Source organism: Adiantum capillus-veneris, chromosome 11, assembly GCF_014529385.1.
Source record: "Adiantum capillus-veneris isolate H3 chromosome 11, ASM1452938v2, whole genome shotgun sequence".
Taxonomy (NCBI): Eukaryota; Viridiplantae; Streptophyta; class Polypodiopsida; order Polypodiales; family Pteridaceae; genus Adiantum; species Adiantum capillus-veneris.
Window position 1 is genome coordinate 98,935,307 of NC_140941.1, and position 18,141 is coordinate 98,953,447.

Consider the following 18,141-nt stretch of genomic DNA (forward strand, 5'->3'; position numbering starts at 1 on the left):
CACACACACAAAGCATCCAATTCCCCTAGGTTTGACCTTTGGACATAACCTTTGAATTTTGGAACCTTAGCATTTTGGAAGTCTTAATGGGCTGAACCTTAGGGTCTTTTTAGCCCATTGTTGCACATGGCTCTTTTGCAGATGGCCCCCCCTTTGGATCCCTATTTTCCCTCCTTTGGATCCCTACTGTGGCCGGTCTGCTAGCTTAACCAATATTCTAGCTTTTTCTCCCCTGGCACTTCCCCACATTAAATGATCAGTTTAATATGAGAAAATCATTTAGGAGAATTAGATATTGATTATTATGACATTACTCTCTCTTGAAATCATAGTCGTCCTCGACTATGGTGTAGAGAAGATAAAGCATATTTCATGAGTCCTTTTCTTAGCGGGTAGAGGATCCCTATGTTACCCTACGACATCATTCCACAATGGATGACTAGTCCATTTGGTGCTTGAGAGCCTGAGGCTGCCGCAAGCATGTCTGCACATTAGTCCTATCAGTCTTCCATAGTAGAGTGACAAGCTCTACTTGATGTTTGGGAGACGTCGTCTCCGCAAACTTGATCTAAGCATGCATACTACTTCATTTTTGTGCACAATAAAGAAAAAGAGAGTCTTATAAGACAAAAAAAACTTTGTTCATTTTTAACATTTTGTACATTTGCTTACTCTTGGGAAGCATTGTAAGCATTGACAAGGTTTAGGTTATCCTTTAATTGTATGCCTTGCATCCATCTAGCATCTTCAAAAGGATAATTCTTAAACTTAATAAGATATCGTCGGATAGTCTTACCGCCTCTTAATACCTTGTCTTCATGTCGGAGAATGGACTCGGGCTGCAGCACCTCCTCTTGGTCCTTGATCTCCGATGGGTCAGCTTGGAAAAAGTTGTTATAATGTCATAATAACTAATATCTAATTCTCCTAAATTATTTTCTCATGTTAAACATATCATTTAATATGGGGAAGTGCCAGGGGAGAAAAAGCTAGAATATTGGTTAAGCTGGCAGACCGGCCACAGTAGGGATCCAAAAGAGGGAAAATAGGGATCCCAAGGGGGGCCATCTGCAAAAGAGCTATGTGCAACAATGGGCTCCAAAGACCTAAGGGTTCATCCCATTAAGACTTCCAAAATGCTAAGGTTCCAAAATTCAAAGGTTGTGTCCAAAGGTCAAAGGCTTAGGAAATTGGATGCTTTGTGTGTCCCCCCAAAAGTCTTCCCAAGTCCTACAAAGGAGGGGGCGAGCCCAAGAAGTAGGGGATGAGAGAGAAACACACACACACACACACACACACACACACACAAGCTCCCTTTACACAAAGGGAATGAGGGACACATTTCAACTCCCTAGGCCAGATGCCCACAAGGTGTACTCAAATCCTATTGGATGGCCATGGAGGTGGACCAATGAGAGTAAGGCTAGAGTAAATCTAGTTTAATTAATCTAAAAACACTTAATAAAAGAACCAATAGGAATTAAGCTCTCTAAAAGACTATTGGACAGTCTCCCAAGGGGTCCAATGAGCATTCAACAGCCCAATGGCTTGCCTGATTCCTATTGGCCAAGAGGCAAAGGAGTCCAATGAGAGTTTAGTTGAAATAATTAATTACCTAAAGCTCTCACAAAAGGGGAAAGGGGGACACATGTCAGAAGACTATCACTTATGCTACTTAACTTTCATTGGCTAAGCTGGGAGAGGTTCAATGAGGTGCTAGCAAGAGCAAATGGCAAGAGGGGTCGACCAAGAGAGAGAGGGGGCTGATTTTTTAAAGGCAATTATCCACACACACTCACACAAGCTCATGTGTAGAGTAAGAAGACTCTCTCTCTCTCTTCTCAAGCTTTAATGGAAAGCTTATCACCTACTCCAAGCTTGTGAGAAGGGAGGCCTACACCAACAACTCTTGGCTTTGTGATGCAAATCCAACCAAGAGCCAAGCTTCAATGCATGCTCATCTCCTCTACCATGCTAATTACTAAGTTAATCTATGCTAATATGAGTGATTATGTGAGGAGATGTACATCTTTCTCGTAAGACTACTCCTTCTTCCTCTCAATCTACTCTCATAACCCACTAGCTCTCACCATCTTCGAAGGTGTGTGAGGTCTTGGGTCTAAGACCGTGAGGGAATTGATGTTGTGTTTGATAAGTGTTTTGCTTAGTGCTTAATTTCTCTCTCTTTTGAAGTATTGTTCATGCTATGTAACTAGGTGTTATACTTTTTGTTGCTCTCTCCACCCAAGCACTCTTGTTATTCTCATTAGGAATCTATTCTAATGAAATGCTCACTATGTTCATGCTATTTTCCGCTACACATAGATTACTAGGCCATTAAATGTTACATATAAAATGTAACTTCTTTTTGAAGTCTTGAAAAATTGACTCATAATTAAAAATATGCTTACTCACATGATTTGAACCCCTCACCTCCTTGAGAGGATGCATGCATTTTACCATGTAATAAGCTTTAAATATAAGTTTATATCATAAATAAGAGAAACATTGTATAATACAATTTTGTAGCGTTGTTCTTCTATTGCAAGAATCCATTTTAATGCTTGATGACTTTTGTGCCTTTCTTACCAAGTGGCTCCCACCTCCTTACACTCATGGTGCTCTTTTTTCCCTTATTGTTAATCTCTCTCCAACTATTCTGAACAATCAACTTATTATTCATATCAAGTTAATTTACCTTGACTAATAAAAACAACATCCTAATGATCGCAAGGGTATTACACATTAGGACATGTACACAAGGTCAATGAGAGCAATTTAAATTCTCACGTTAACTTTTCCTCTCTCATTCACACTATCGGTAGATGTAGTGACCAATACATTTTTGTTCCGTTTCATCAACAATTTTTGTAAGATAGAAGAGCTTTTGAGAACAATGACCTTTGATCGAATTTGGAAACATGGGAGACCAACTACCTTTGGGGGGGAGTGAAAGCTAGAGGGGATTTGTTGTAGAGGAGGAGTTGTCATCTAATTCGATTCTTTCAAGGTGATCTATGATTTTAAATAGGTGCGACTAACTGTGAGGCAATCTTAATTATCGGCACATTGAGGTGAACTAGGAGTGGCCTAGCTCATCCCTAATATACCAATTGATTTCAGAATTGAGATTATAATGCGATCCCCAATGTCTAACCTTTCCAAGAGGAAATGATTGAGATTATAGTGTGATCCCCAATGTCTAACCTCTCCAAGAGGAAATGATGCCACCAAATGAGCAACCAAAGAGCGAAAAACCATTTGAGGTTTTAAATTCGATGAGAGCTCAGAAGCAGTGAGAGGGAGACTATGCTCATGGCGTCCTCCCTTCAGCATGCCCTTGGTCATGCTCATTTAGCTTTCTCTCCCGTCGTACCTTCCTCTCCAGGTAATTCTCCTGTATTCTCATAGCTCCTCTAGCTCTGCGGTTTTCTTCTGTCACGAGTATGGATCATCCCTCTCCGTTGTGCGTGTGCAAGAGAGTTTAAAGGTCGGTGTGGCGATGAGACCAAACTAGTATTAAGATAAAATGAATTTCTTATTCAAGAGGAAAGTATAGGAGATGACAGAGGAGTGTATAGGTGCAGGGACAAGCGCATAGAGGAGAGAGATAAGTGAAGTGTAGTGAAAAACTCGAGAGAGACCAAATGCGATCTGATACAAAATCAGGCTTGACAGTTGGCTTGACCGACAAACAATATGTGACTTAGACCATAAATGGCTACCTAGAGTACTAAACAGGAACACAAAAACAAGTGACCTAGTTAGACTAAAATGTGTATGCAGGGCCAAAGTGGCTATACAACTATCATGACATGGTGATGACACAACCTCCAACACGTCCTCTTCAGTGCCACATTGGGGGTCCAATGCTAGCACACCGAGGAAGATAATTAGAAGGAGGTCAAGGAAGAGGCTTGGTGAGAAGTTTTGCAAGCTTGTCTCCGGGAAGATAATATTTCAAGCTGATATGATTTTCAAAATAATCAGTGTTCGGGAAAGTCTTTTTCCGCAGACAGCCATGTTTCCTCCCCTTGAAGATGAAAACCGGAATTACTAGTAAAATTTTCCAAATTTGCAAGATTTTTGAACTATTTCCTTGTATTTTTTACCGATTTTTCTTCCTTTCCTTGGTTTCAAACCGGCTAATCTGGAATTTGAATCGACTTTAGGTTAAGCTGAGGCAAACCTTTCCCAAACACTGGGTATAGTTGGTTATTCACAAACAAAAGAAATATTGTACTGTAGTGGCAACACTTGAGTTAATAGGGTAGGAGATGTTGGTGGTATAGGAAGATGATCCATATTGTGCTGTAGCCACCAAAAAGCTTGCTTATTGGTGTCATGATAGGACCATTTGATAAGCCATAAACTTTGAAGAAGTAGTAACCAAAAGTGAATTTTTGAGCATCAACACAATCAGCCCATTCAGATGACTATAGCCAACAAGAGTATCGCCAATATCATATGAATTTCCGTAGTGATTAGTGCCATGAAAATACTTGCGTAATGTTGTAGGTCAAAGCTTATTGTGCCCATGGATGTACTGATGTCTCTCATGAGATCGTGCCCAGTTTTCACCCTGTTTATTTAGTTATTTATTTAATGTATTTAACCCACTTTTTTTAGGCTCGATCAGTCAACTTTCTATGGGAGTTATATAAGTATTCCTAGGGCTATTACTTTGTATCCATGTGGTTAGAGTAAATTGAAGAAATCTCAAGCTTGGCTTGTGAGTTATATAAGGATTCCTAGGGCTATTACTTTGTATCCATGTGGTTAGAGTAAATTGAAGAAATCTCAAGCTTGGCTTGTGAGTCTCTCTCTCTCTCTCTCTCTCTCTCATACCTATCTGTTGCTGCAAGTGTGTCACATTTATGCTTTCGCATTGTGCTATTCTTGTTAGAGTTACACCTCCGTTGCTTCGCCATTTTGTACGGCTAGTGATTGTCCCGGGTTGGCCACCCATCGCACATCATGTAGATTGCATGGGCGGACACTTTTAGCACGTGTCTGGCCGGTCATTTTCTGAGCCTGGTTGGGTGCACACATTTTTAGCCATTTTGGGCTTTTATATTTTTTTGCACCAGCTACACATTTTGCCCTACCTAAGATTCTATAAATAGAATGCTTAGGGTCTTGTAGTCATTCAAATTGTGTATTGAGAGCATTATTTGCAGAGCACTTGTGTTTTCTCTCTCTCTCTCTCTCTCTCTCTCTTTCTCTCTCCCCCCCCCCCCCCCCCGTTGTTTTCGGCGCGCGTGGCTCACACCCTCTCCGTTGCTCACTCTCACATGGTATCTATCGCTAGAACACAGAGCATCTTCAACGATCTCCCTTCCATTGCCTAGCACTAGCACTTCTGCCGGTTTCCATCGCCGCAAAGCTGCAAAATGCTACCTAGCGTTTTCAGCAGATCCAAGCCAGTGTTTTTGGGACCAGCCTTGCGTTTTTGCAGACAAAGGCTACGATCTCCTTGTCTCTCCCTTGGCGCTCCTTCCCACGCTGAATTTTTACCCTTTGTCCGATTGATCACTCCCTTGCTCATCAGGACACCATCTGGTGGTTGTCTGAGCGGTTATTTTGGACTGCTACAACATTGGAGACAGTAGCTTCGTCGGCGACTTGCGATCTTATCGATCTACCTCTGGGACTACTCTTTGAGCACGGGACATGTCGACTCCGAAGCAGAAGGGACAACAACAGTCCCAGAAGGGGGCCACCACGTCTTCGGTGACTACGGCCACTTCCACTTCTGTGACTACGTTGACATCTGTCAACGCAACATTTAAAAATTATGCCCTCACCCAGTTTGCTGAGGAGAAGAAGTTGGATTCACACAACTATTTAGTGTGGACATGAGTTCGCACAATCATTGCCTACCTTCGACTCTGGGAATGGTTGAATGATTTCATCCATTCGACTACACAGCCTTCCCTTCCCACCGCCATTCAAGCCCAGATTGACGAGTGAGTGGATCGGGACATACGAGTCTTCACCTTTCTTATGATGAACCTCTCGGACGGCATCACGAAGGAAGTTTCCAAAGAGGAGTATGCACATCCATTGTGGAGACGGATTCTTGACCAGTTTGAGGAGACCTCGTTTGCCAGACAAATCACACTTGAACGGGAGTTGTACAACCTCAGTTCAAGGATTTCAACTCACTCGATGGATTGACCCGTTGCATGCGGGAACTTTGGGACGACCTTGTCTTTGTCGGAGGCGACATCACCTCGGCACGCATGGTTCCTCTTACTATTCAAGCTTCCCCCACGCTTTGATACCTACTTTCAGAGTTTGCTTACATCTGGACGTACCTCTTTTCCCACCTGGGACGAGATTCTCTCTTCCCCGAGGCAGATCGAGGGGCACTTTGCATTTTGAGCTTGAGGTGCTGTTGATGCAGAAGGAGCTTTGATAGCTCAAGGAGGCAACAAGAAAGGTAAAGGTAAGAAGAAGAAGAAGAACAAGGACATTGAATGCTACCACTGCCACAAGAAAGGGCACAAAGAATCAAAATGCAGAAAGAAGAAGCGAAATGACGCCAATAGGGAGAAACAAACAGCCTCGACTGTAGTTGTAGCCTCTCACGAGACGGCGGGGACCGCTCTTGTTGCGACGATGCACCGAGCTCTTGCTACATTGTAGTCAGGTACTTGGGTTGTTGACAGTGGAGCCACCACTCACATGACTCCCCAATAGTCTTGGTTTAGCTCTCTCAGGGAGACTCATGGGCAGACCGTCACTATGGGTGACAACCATGAGATTCTAGTGTCTGGCACAGGCTAGATTACCCTCTTTCGTTCTACCTCAGACCCGAAGTTCAGTTTAGTGGAGGCGCTTTACGTTCCAGACATGGCCTTCAACCTCCTCTATGTGTCGAGTTTGGACTCTCAGGGAGCTGACATACACTTTGGGAGTGGCACAGTGACCGTTTCTGATTCTACGATAGGTACTATCCTTGCACGCGGTGAGCGCGATGGTTCTCTATACTGCCTCACTGCTCTTCTCTCTCGGACCACGGAGTCTTCTTCTCTATGGCATGCACGATTTGGACATCTATGCTATCAACAGCTTCAACAGGCTGCTAGGACCTCTATGGTGGAGGGTTTACCAGTGATGCGCTCCTCATCAGGCGTATGCGAGGCTTGCTAGATGGGCAAGCAACACAGGGTTGCCTTTCCGAACCAGGCATTCGACACCACTCGCACTTGTTCACATTGATCTATGTGGCCCGATGAGCACTCCTTCATTTTTTGGCTCACAGTTTCTGCTTGTGCTTGTGGATGATTTTAGCAGGTACACTTGGGCTTCGTTCTTAAAGTTCAAGTCGGAGGCTTTCAGTTTCATTCGAAATTGGAAGTTGATGGTTGAAAAGGAGGACTTGCACGTCAAATGTATTCGCTCAGATAGAGGGGGTGAGTTCACCTCGAAGGACTTTGCACAGTGGTGCAAGTCATAGGGCATCCAGCGCCTGTCACAAAGTGATGACGTGGCGGACAACAAAAACCCTAATTTCTGCCAGAAACCCTAAAATTCCTGCAAACCCTAATTTTTGCCAAAAACCCTAAATTCCGGAAATCGCGGAGGCGGATTATTATTAAAAAAAAAATAATAATTTTTTTTTTTTTTTTTTTTGGAAAATGATGAGCGACGCGAATTTTGCTTTTGTTTTTTTTTTATTAAAAATAAAAGAGAAAAGACTCTCTAAGAGAGAGAGAGAACTGATGCTTTTGATTTTAAAAGCTTTTGGGGCTCTGCTTTTGGGCATCCCTTGTAACCTTTAAATTAGTGGTGAGGGCCTCACTTCTCAGGGCATCTGGACGCAGAGTCTGAGAGTGAAACCCTAACCGCTCTCTTGTACTTTGATGATTGATTAATACAAAAAGAAATACTGAAAGGGGCGCTAGTCTTTGGGGCCAATATCTCTAGGCACGGAACTCCGCCGGGCCAGTGCAAATCTATTGTGATCTGTGAATTGTTTTGAAGTGGTTATTTGGTGCTGTCGCGGTTGATTCTTGACTTGGAGTGTCCAAGTTTGTTACAGTGGTATCAGAGCACGGCCGATTTCTCTTCTACGGGAAATCCGATCCCCGAATTTTTTTCCGCGGCACCTATGGCTTCAGGCAATGATCAGTCGACTCCCTCTGCATCTGGAGATGCGGGCTGGGATCACAACGAAGATTCAGGCAGAGAGTATGGCCCGCCTCGGCCTACTCAGGCGGAGCAAAGAGAGATGGAGCGTCGTCAATTGATTGGTGATGCAACAAAGATGATGCTCAATTTTGCCAAGGACCCGAAGATGGCAAAATATATGAATCAGACCTCTTTGGAAGAGGTACAGACAGAGTGGCAGAGAACCACAACACCACTCCCGAAACCCGCTCTCAAGAAACCTTCTGCCTCCAAGAAATATACGGAGAAGGAACTGGAGAACGTGGTTGATGCACGGATTGCTCAGCTTTTTGACGCGCAAACGAAAGCCAAAAAGCACGGCAAAAAGCAGAAGAAAGGCACTGACTTCCCGGGATATTTGGGTCGTCAGTCGACATTCGATAAAGCAAAGAAACTGAAGAAGCGCGTCAAGTTTGCAGGCCTACCCAGTTCTTCTTCTTCTTCTGACAGTTCTTCTAGCTCCTCAGATTCAAGCGAAGAAGACAGACAAGGTAAAAAGCGAAGCAAGAAGCAACGCTTTGGAAAGGGCAAGCAAAAGGCAAAGAAGGCTAAATCTCGCCCAGTGAGTGACACTTCTACAGAGGACTCGTCTACGGACAGTTCAGACTCTGACAACGGAAACTTTTATGCGAACAAGAGGAATTTTTACAAAGCCAACCAGTATGACTTTCTCGAAGATAAAAGCAAGAAAGTTCGAGAGTTTAAGGAAGGTGGCCAAGCACTTAAGTTTGATACTTTTTCGGGATACTCCGATGCTTCGAAGGCTTTGTCTTTTATACAGCAGTTTGACATCGCTTTCGCGGGAGGACGCTATTCAGAGCACTCCAAGATTCGAAGAGCTGCCTCTTATTTTAAGGGGAATGCTCGCACTTGGTGGTCCACGCTTCTATTAAGCAAGACTGTGCCGGTTACATGGCTGAAATTCAAGAGGCTTTTTATTTCTTCTTGGTTGACTCAAGAGTTTGAGCGAGATATACGAGCTGCTTGGAACCATCTCCGGATGACCAAGAGCGATACAGTGAATTCTTACTGTGAAAGATTCTGGAACTCTTTTCTACCTGCCTCTTCATTCAAGAAGATCTCGTTCAGAGAACAAATTGAGCGGTTTACATTGGGTCTACCTACAGAGATCCGAGACCACTGCTTGGAACAGAAGTCAGCTTCTATTCAGGAGTTGATGAGTCATGCGAAGCGGGGCTTTGCAATTCACTCTGGCAGTCTGACCTACCCCACAGATGAGGTCATGACACAACGAACCGGACAAACTTCTGGGAATGAAAGTAGAAAACGAAAGAGCAACCCAGAGAAAAAGGATGCACGACCCAGACTTACTCATCAGGAGCGGACTCGCTACATCAGGGAGGGGAAGTGCTTTGGATGCGGGGAAACTGGACATATCTCCGCGAAGTGCCTTAAAAAGGCACAGAAAGAACAGAATGACAAGGACGACGAAAGGCCTGAGAGTTCGAGAGCAGCTGAGGACCGTGTACGAAAAGGCAAGATGAAAACAGGACTGGTTCCAGATTGTGTAAAGAACGCCAAGATTTTCTACACTCTCACGCCGATTGCTTCTCAGAAGGCCTGCCAGGAGAGTTACCACCTGCTCGTCCTGAAGATCATACCATTGATCTGATACCTGGTAGTACACCACCGAACCGGCCACCCTACCGTGTGAGCCGAGCACAGAATGAAGAGATTATGAACCAAGTGAAAGACCTCTTGGAAAAGGGACTTGTCCAGCCTAGTACTTCACCGTATTGCTCTCCAGTATTGTTGGTTTTGAAGAAAGACGGATCTTGGAGAATGTGCATCGATTATAGAGCTCTCAACAAAATCACCATCAAGAACAGATTTCCAATTCCTAGGATCGATGATATACTCGACAGGTTACAGGGATCCTCATGCTTTAGCAGGATTGACTTGAAGAGTGGATATCATCAGATCAGAATAGCACCGGGAGACGTCTACAAGACAGCTTTTAGGACGACTTTTGGGTTATTTGAGTTTTTGGTGATGCCTTTTGGCTTAACCAATGCTCCTGCGACATTTAACCGGATGATGGATAGGATTTTTCGAGAGTACAGGCTATTTGTTGGCACTTTCTTTGACGACATCATTGTTTTCTCCAAGAATGAGGCAGAACACAGAGATCATCTGCTTCAAGTCTTTCAGGCATTACGAGATCACAAGTTAGTGATCAATGCAAAGAAAAGTGAATTTTTCCTACCAGAGATACACTTTTTGGGGCACATTGTGTCAGCAGCAGGAGTGCAAATGGATCCGGCCAAGATAGAGACTATCCGTGATTGGCCCGACTTGAAGAATGTCCATGAAGTTAGAAGCTTCTTGGGACTATGTTCGTACTACAGGCGGTTCATACGAAAGTTTGCAGAGGTTGCTTCCCCTTTGCATATCTTGACACAGAAAGGAGTACCTTTTTCGTGGGGACACACAGAGGTGACTGCCTTTCAGACATTGAAAGAGAAATTGACTACGGGACCTATTTTGACTTTGCCGGACTTGCAGAAGTCATTCGAAGTATATTGTGATGCTTGTGGTCGTAGTCTGGGTGCGGTCTTGATGCAAGAAGGCCATGTCATAGCTTACGAGAGCCGTTTGTTCTCTAGGCCGGAGATGACAGCACAGATCTATGAGAAAGAGCTTTTGGCGGTTATCCATGCTCTTACTCAGTGGCGGCATTACCTACTCGGAGCGGATTTTACTGTCTTTACAGACCATCAGAGTTTGCGCTACTTCTTGTCACAGAAGCAGCTTTCGGAAAAACAGATGCGGTGGGCGAACATCTTGTCACAGTTCCACTTCCAGATTGTCCATGTGCAGGGACAGAAGAATGTGGTGGCAGATGCTTTGTCTCGGAAACCGTTGGTTCTGGCTATTTCCGCGATACATCATAGGAGCTTCGAGGATATGGTCGATCAGTATGCCACAGATACAGATTTTGCAGATATTTTCACACGGATACGGGAGGGGGAGATAGTAGCTGGATAATCCCTTCGGGAAGGCTACTTGATGAAAAAGACTATGTTGTGCGTTACACAGCCGTTGAGGGAAAAGGTTATGACTGAATGCCATTGTCCACCTTTTACGGGTCACCGCGGCATTGCTACCACCATGAAAGGGGTAGAGAGATATTTCTTTTGGCCGAGACTCAAGAAAGATGTGGAAGAGTTTGTGCGCAGTTGCTTGGTATGCCAGAAGGTTAAGTTTAATAGGCATAAAGCACAGGGACTGTTACAGCCTTTACCCATACCCACCCGCCCCTGGGAAAGTATAGCGATGGATTTCATTTTTGATCTCCCGAGAACACAGAGTGGTCACGATGGTATCTGGACTGTTATTGACAGATTTAGCAAACAGGCTCATTTCATTCCAGTGAAGAAAACAGTCAAGCCGGATCACTTAGCGAGACTGTTTGTGGCCCAGATTTTCAGATTACATGGCATGCCTGAGACAATTGTCTCCGACAGAGACCCCAGATTTACGAGTTTGTTTTGGAAGGCAATTTGGGAGAACATTGGCACGCGGTTACAGTTCTCGTCATCGTTCCACCCGCAGACTGATGGGCAATCCGAGATTGCCAATTCAGTGGTTCTAGATTTATTGAAGTCTTATATCTCAGATCAGAAGACTCAATGGGAAAGATATTTACCTCTGGTGGAATTTGCCTACAATAACACGATACACTCGTCGACGGGTAAGGCGCCATTTGAGATTGTTGAAGGTGCTGCGAAGGTTCCACCCTTCCTGAGCACGAAAGATAAGATCTTTGAAGCGGATAAATATACGCGAGATCTGGATACGGCTTTTGCCAAGGTTCGCGAGACTTTGCAGAAGTCTCAAGAACGACAGAAAAAGGTAGCGGATCGCCGTCGTCGCGACATGAAATTGAAGGAGGATGATTGGGTGCTCTTACGTTTTGAGAAGGCACGCCTACGAAAGAACAAGGGAAAGGAGAGGCTTTTTCCAAAGCTTAGTATGCGATACTACGGCCCTTTCCAGATTACTGAAAAGATAAATGAAATCTCCTTCCGATTGAAACTGCCAGATACTTGGAGGATTCACAATGCATTTCATGTGAATCTCTTGAAACCTTTTAAAGGTGATGTGCCTGATGATGGGGAGCCTGATGAGCAACCCGAAGTGGAAGAAAACGAGGAGATCCTTGTTCCTGAACAGATTTTGGCACATAAGGATACGAAGAATAAGGGTAAAGTTCGAAGGCGGTTCTTGGTTAAGTTCAAGAATTATCCTGCACTTGATGCGAAGTGGATGGAGGAGGAGGACCTAGCAGATACTCCTCAGATTGTGAAACTTTACCTCGATGCTTTTGGTTTAGCATAGTCTACTCCAAATGGAACCCAGAATTCAGCTTGGCCGAAGATCTGGTGCAGTGGGATGCACAAGAGGGGAGTTACTCCACTCCTTTGTCAACAGATGCCTCGATTTTGATACTAAAGTCACTGATGTCTCTTTGAGCTTCAGGGATACTGAGAGCTGACAGTATTCTGCTGGATGACTTTATGAAATGGAATTCCTGATTATGATACTGATTTGTTCTTGACTTCTTGTGAGTACAGGAACTGATAGACGAAATGACTGCAGCATTTTGGTCTGATTGATCTCGAATAGACATGGTTGCAATAGGGGTTAGTCAATCGGACATCGATGAGGTCCCGATTGGACCTAGATGTGATTGCTAGCTACATTGCCGATAAATCATGGTCTAAGATCCGAATGAATGTTGAATGTCATGTGATGTCCTGTGATGTCTGGTGATGTCCTGTGATGTCATGTGATGTGACTGTCGATTTTGTACATGTGCTAGATGTGTGTTCCTAGTACGTAGGTACTAACAGTCAGTGTCTGCTAAGACGGTTTATGGCTTTTGTCGGTTTTGCAGGCGTAATCGCGGTCGATTACAATGCTTTCAAGAGGGGGGTATGTCACAAAGTGATGACGTGGCGGACAGCAAAAACCCTAATTTCTGCCAGAAACCCTAAAATTCTTGCAAACCCTAATTTTTGCCAAAAACCCTAAATTCCGGAAATCGCGGAGGCGGATTATTAAAAAAAAAATAAAAAAAAAATAAAAAAATAAATTTTTTTTTTGGAAAATGATGAGCGACGCGAATTTTGCTTTTGCTTTTTTTTATTAAAAAAAAAAAGAGAAAAGACTCTCTAAGAGAGAGAGAGAACTGATGCTTTTGATTTTAAAAGCTTTTGGGGCTCTGCTTTTGGGCATCCCTTGTAACCTTTAAATTAGTGGTGAGGGCCTCACTTCTCAGGGCATCTGGACGCAGAGTCTGAGAGTGAAACCCTAACCGCTCTCTTGTACTTTGATGATTGATTAATACAAAAAGAAATACCGAAAGGGGCGCCAGTCTTTGGGGCCAATATCTCTAGGCACGGAACTCCGCCGGGCCAGTGCAAATCTATTGTGATCTGTGAATTGTTTTGAAGTGGTTATTTGGTGCTGTCGCGGTTGATTCTTGACTTGGAGTGTCCAAGTTTGTTACAGCGCCAGCTGACTACTCCTTACACTCCTTCCCAGAATGGAGTTATTGAGCGGAAGAATCAGACTATCATGGAGATTGCTCGTGTGCATGCTTCTTTGCCCCGGGTTTACTGGGCAAAGACGTGCAACACGACGGTTTACATCCAGAACCGTTCTCCTACCCATGCTTTGCAGGACATGACTCCTTATCAGGCTTACTACGGGCGCAAGCCCTCGGTCTCACACTTTCGAGTTTTTGGATGTTCGGCCTTTGTCCATGTGCCAAAGGAGAAGTGACAGAAGTTAGACTTCAAGGCGAAGAAGCTCATCTTCCTGGGCTATTCACGAGAGTCTGATGGATACCGGCTTTATGATCCTGACGCCAAGACCACCACAATTAGCCTTGATGTGACTTTCATGGAGCTTTTCAACACACGTGCAAAGGGGGTAGCATCCAAGCCTATACCTTCCCTACCTCCTCCTCGTCCACCTCCTACACCTGATCCTATCCCTGTTCCTGTTCCTGTACCCTCTACACCGAAGCCAGTTACTTCACTCGATCATGCCATGTCCCATTCCAATTCTGATATGGATGATGATTCTCCTTCGGTGGAGGCGGTCCTACCTCGCAAGGAGAAGTTAGTACCTGGTTGGCTCTACTGTATGATTTGACAGTAATGGGGGTGTTTAGGGCTGAAAACATGTGAAAAACCAGTAATTACAGAGACTTGTAATTATTGTTTTTGAGCTGAAAACAGAGGGTTTATGCCATTGGAAGCGAGTCCCGGCATGGGGGTTTGTTCAGAGCAAGTTTTGGAGCCGTTATGTTACTGAAATTTTGCTTAAAGAATAAAGGAATACCGAAAGGGGCGCCAGTCTTTGGGGCCAACAGGTTGGCGTATGCTTGGAGCGCTCCAGCTTCCAAGCTGTGTGTGTTGAAGTGTCAATTCCACTTACAGGTTTTATTTGCAAAGTTTCTCTGTCTCCTAGAGTCTAAAGTAAAGTTTCGGGTGAAAGCCAAAGTCTACCGCCCTACGGGCCGGTTTCAAGTACTCATTGATCACTCATCCCTAAGCTTACACCATCATTCACTTCCGAAGCACATTACATAAGAGTCACCAAATGTATTGCAATTTTACCTTGAAGCTTTTGGATTACAACCCATACATTCTCCAACTCAGATCACTTCAGTAGAGCATAGGTCAAAGGGCTCGACACATGCTCAAAAGAGGGGGGATGATAGAGCTAGCACTTCACATGTGCATAAGGATTCAATGCAATAGAAGTGTACATTGTTTGACAAAAGTATGAAGGTCTCATTAAGTCATTTGTACACATGCTCGACAGTCTTTCTTACGGATTCCGAAGCACATTACATAAGAGTCACCAAATGTATTGCAATTTTACCTTGAAGCTTTTGGATTACAACCCATACATTCTCCAACTCAGATCACTTCAATAGAGCATAGGTCAAAGGGCTCGACACATGCTCAAAAGAGGGGTGATGATAGAGCTAGCACTTCACATGTACATAAGGATTCAATGCAATAGAAGTGTACATTGTTTGACAAAAGTATGAAGGTCTCATTAAGTCATTTGTACACATGCTCGACAGTCTTTCTCACGGATACATGCGATGATAAAAGGGTGTTAACCACACTAAATCGTCTATGGCATGTATAGGATGCATGCAATTGAGGACGTTTGCGATTTCAAGAAGGGGGTAGGTCACGAGAGCAACTTGGATGTCAACACACACTCAAAAATATCTCATCCCAGTTGGGGGTGCCCAAAAAGGAAGAGGGGCTGATTTTTGAGTAAGTGTGCTACACAGTGTGTGTGTGAGTAGTGGGTGCAGGTGCTCACAGCTTTAATGGAAGCTTGCCTCCTCCCTTGTCTCATGCAACGCAATGATTTTCTCTTGCGCATCTCTCTCCCCCTTTTGCACATATGGTGATGCCCCACTAGTAGGGTTTGTAGTAGATGACCATGTACAGTTCTGGGGGTTTTATGCGCGTTTGCCAAGGCATGAGCCTTGTGTACAGGAACCGGATTAGCTAATCCCCTTCAGGTACGCAGAGTTCCATCGCGAAGGAATGTGAAAACGGAGAGTTTTCTTGCTTGAAAACTCCTCCAATTTACAAGGGAACCATCCCATTGCATGCGGGAGCTTTTGAGACACGCGTAGACGTGTTTGCTCCGCTCAAAATGATGCGAAACAGAAAATTACAGCTAATTGCTAATCCCCTTCAGGTACGCAGAGTTCCATCGCGAAGGAATGTGAAAACGGAGAGTTTTCTTGCTTGAAAACTCCTCCAATTTACAAGGGAACCATCCCATTGCATGCGGGAGCTTTTGAGACACGCGTAGACGTGTTTGCTCCGCTCAAAATGATGCAAAACAGAAAATTACAGCCTGCTGCGTTTTTTTTGCAGGTTTAGGGTTTCGTACCTAAATTGCAAGGTAATGCAAGGGCAGCCCAGAGAAAGCCTTGGGTGCTTACACATGACAATTTAGAGAGATTTCCTGCGAGGAATTGTCACAAGACTGGCACCATGTGCCAATAGAAAAGAACAGATTGAACAGACTTGTAGCACTTCAATAACAATTAAATTGAGAGAGAGAGACGACACGCGACACGGAGTGGCAGAATTCCACCCCAGAGAGTATTGACCCTAAACCTTGGTGCCCCTTTGGGTATTTCTTTATATTGCATCAACACTGTACAAGCCGGTACCGAGACTCTGCACCTTCTTCAGGAAGTATGCTCGAGAATGAGCCCTTAGCACATATTTAAAGGCCCTTGGCCTATGAAAAGCAGTTTACATGAAAAGCTTTCAAACTCAAAAGCTTCTGGTCCAAAAGCAATGCCAAAAAGCTGCCATCATAAATCACGGAAATCCGTACAACTGCCATGTCAGCAGTCAACGCAAAACACGAAAATCCGTACAGTTTGCCACATCAGCAATCCAACGTGAAATCCGGATTATCTGTACAGTTGCCACGTTATCAACAGCTACACAATCCTTTCCTTGTGTGTGTGTGGTCCCGCTTTATTTATATTTCCGTTGTCACTTGGGGCCCCATTGGACGGGGTCCCCATAAGTTGGTAGGACTTCTTCTTCTGTTCCTTGTTCTTCTTAGGGTTTAGGCCCCTCGGCCAGGATCTTCAAGCTGGCACCATTCTTCAGGGCATTGACACGTCAGCAGTTTGTGACAGGAATCTCTTCTAAATCAAAGGGCAAGTGACCCTACAAGTGCAGGAGCTCGAGGGCTACCCACAGGATGTCACAAACTGTGTCACAAAGTGCTGACGTGTCAAGTCACTGAAGAACGGAGCCAACCTTCAGGTCTCGGCCGAGGGCCCTAAACTATAAGTGAAGAAGCAGAAGCCAACTTGCAAAGTCTTGCCGAGTGGCCTACTTTTAAAGAGAAGTTCTTGCCAACTTATGGGACCCCGTCTGATGGGGCCCAAGTGACAGAATAAATAAAGTTGGACCCCCCCCCCCCCCCCCCCCCCCCCCCCCCACACACACACACACAGAGATAGTGTGAAAGCTGATGACGTGGTAGTTGTATGAGCATATCGAAATTTGCGTTGAATTGTTGACCGGGCAGACAATACGGAATCCCGCAATTTGCACTGACTGTGCTGACGTGGCACCAATACGGATTTCCGGGATTTGCGTTGGCAGCTTTTTTTGCCAGCTTTTGAAGACCAAACGCTTTTGAGTTTGATGCTTTTCATGTAACTTCTTTTCATAGGCAAGGGCCTGTAACAAATTGCTGACGTGTCAAAGCCTAAAGAATGGAGCCAACTTACATATGCCGGCCGAGAGGCCTAAACCCTAAGAAGAACAAGTAGCAAAAGAAGACGAAGTCCTACCAAATTATGGGGACCCCGCTCGATGGGGCCCCAGTGACATAAAGGAATTAAAATAAGGCAGGACCCGCACATACGCAAAAACTGATGACGTGGCAGATTTTCAAAAATTGTGCTGACATGATGACGTGGCAGGTTGTACGAATTTCCGCATTTTGCGCTGGTTGATGACGTGGCAGGCTGTACGGATTTCCGTAAATTGCGTTGGCAGCTTTTTGGCTTTGCTTTTGGACCAGAAGCTTTTGAGTTTTAAAGGCTTTTTACTGTAATTGCTTTTTAGGCCAAGGGCCTTTAAATATGAGGCTAGGGCTCATTCTCTGGCATGCTTTCTGGCGAAGGTGTAGAGTCTGGAGTATCGGCTTGTATTGTGTTGATGCAATATAGAGAAATACCGAAAGGAGCGCCAAGGTTTGGGGCCAATACTCTCTGGGGTAGAATTCCGCCACTCCGTGTCGCGTGTTGTCTCTCTCTCTCTCTCTCTCTCTCAGTTCTGCTTTTATTGAAGTGCTAAAAGTCTGTTCAGTCTGTTCTTTTCTATTGGCACGTGGTGCCCGTCTTGTGATAGT

The 18,141-nt window shown here is 44.5% G+C and overlaps 1 protein-coding gene across 1 annotated transcript in view; it reads left to right on the top strand.

Moving 5' to 3' along the window:
- The first annotated feature begins 3,219 nt into the window (after positions 1 to 3,219).
- The window catches only part of LOC147447718 (sulfate adenylyltransferase subunit), a 48,047-nt gene continuing 33,125 nt past the window's right edge, over positions 3,220 to 18,141 (top strand). Inside the window, exon 1 of the mRNA XM_086523432.1 lies at positions 3,220 to 3,388. Within this exon, the coding sequence (XP_086379558.1) occupies positions 3,310 to 3,388 (79 nt within the window). The 5' untranslated portion in view covers positions 3,220 to 3,309. The remainder of the gene's footprint in view (positions 3,389 to 18,141) is intronic.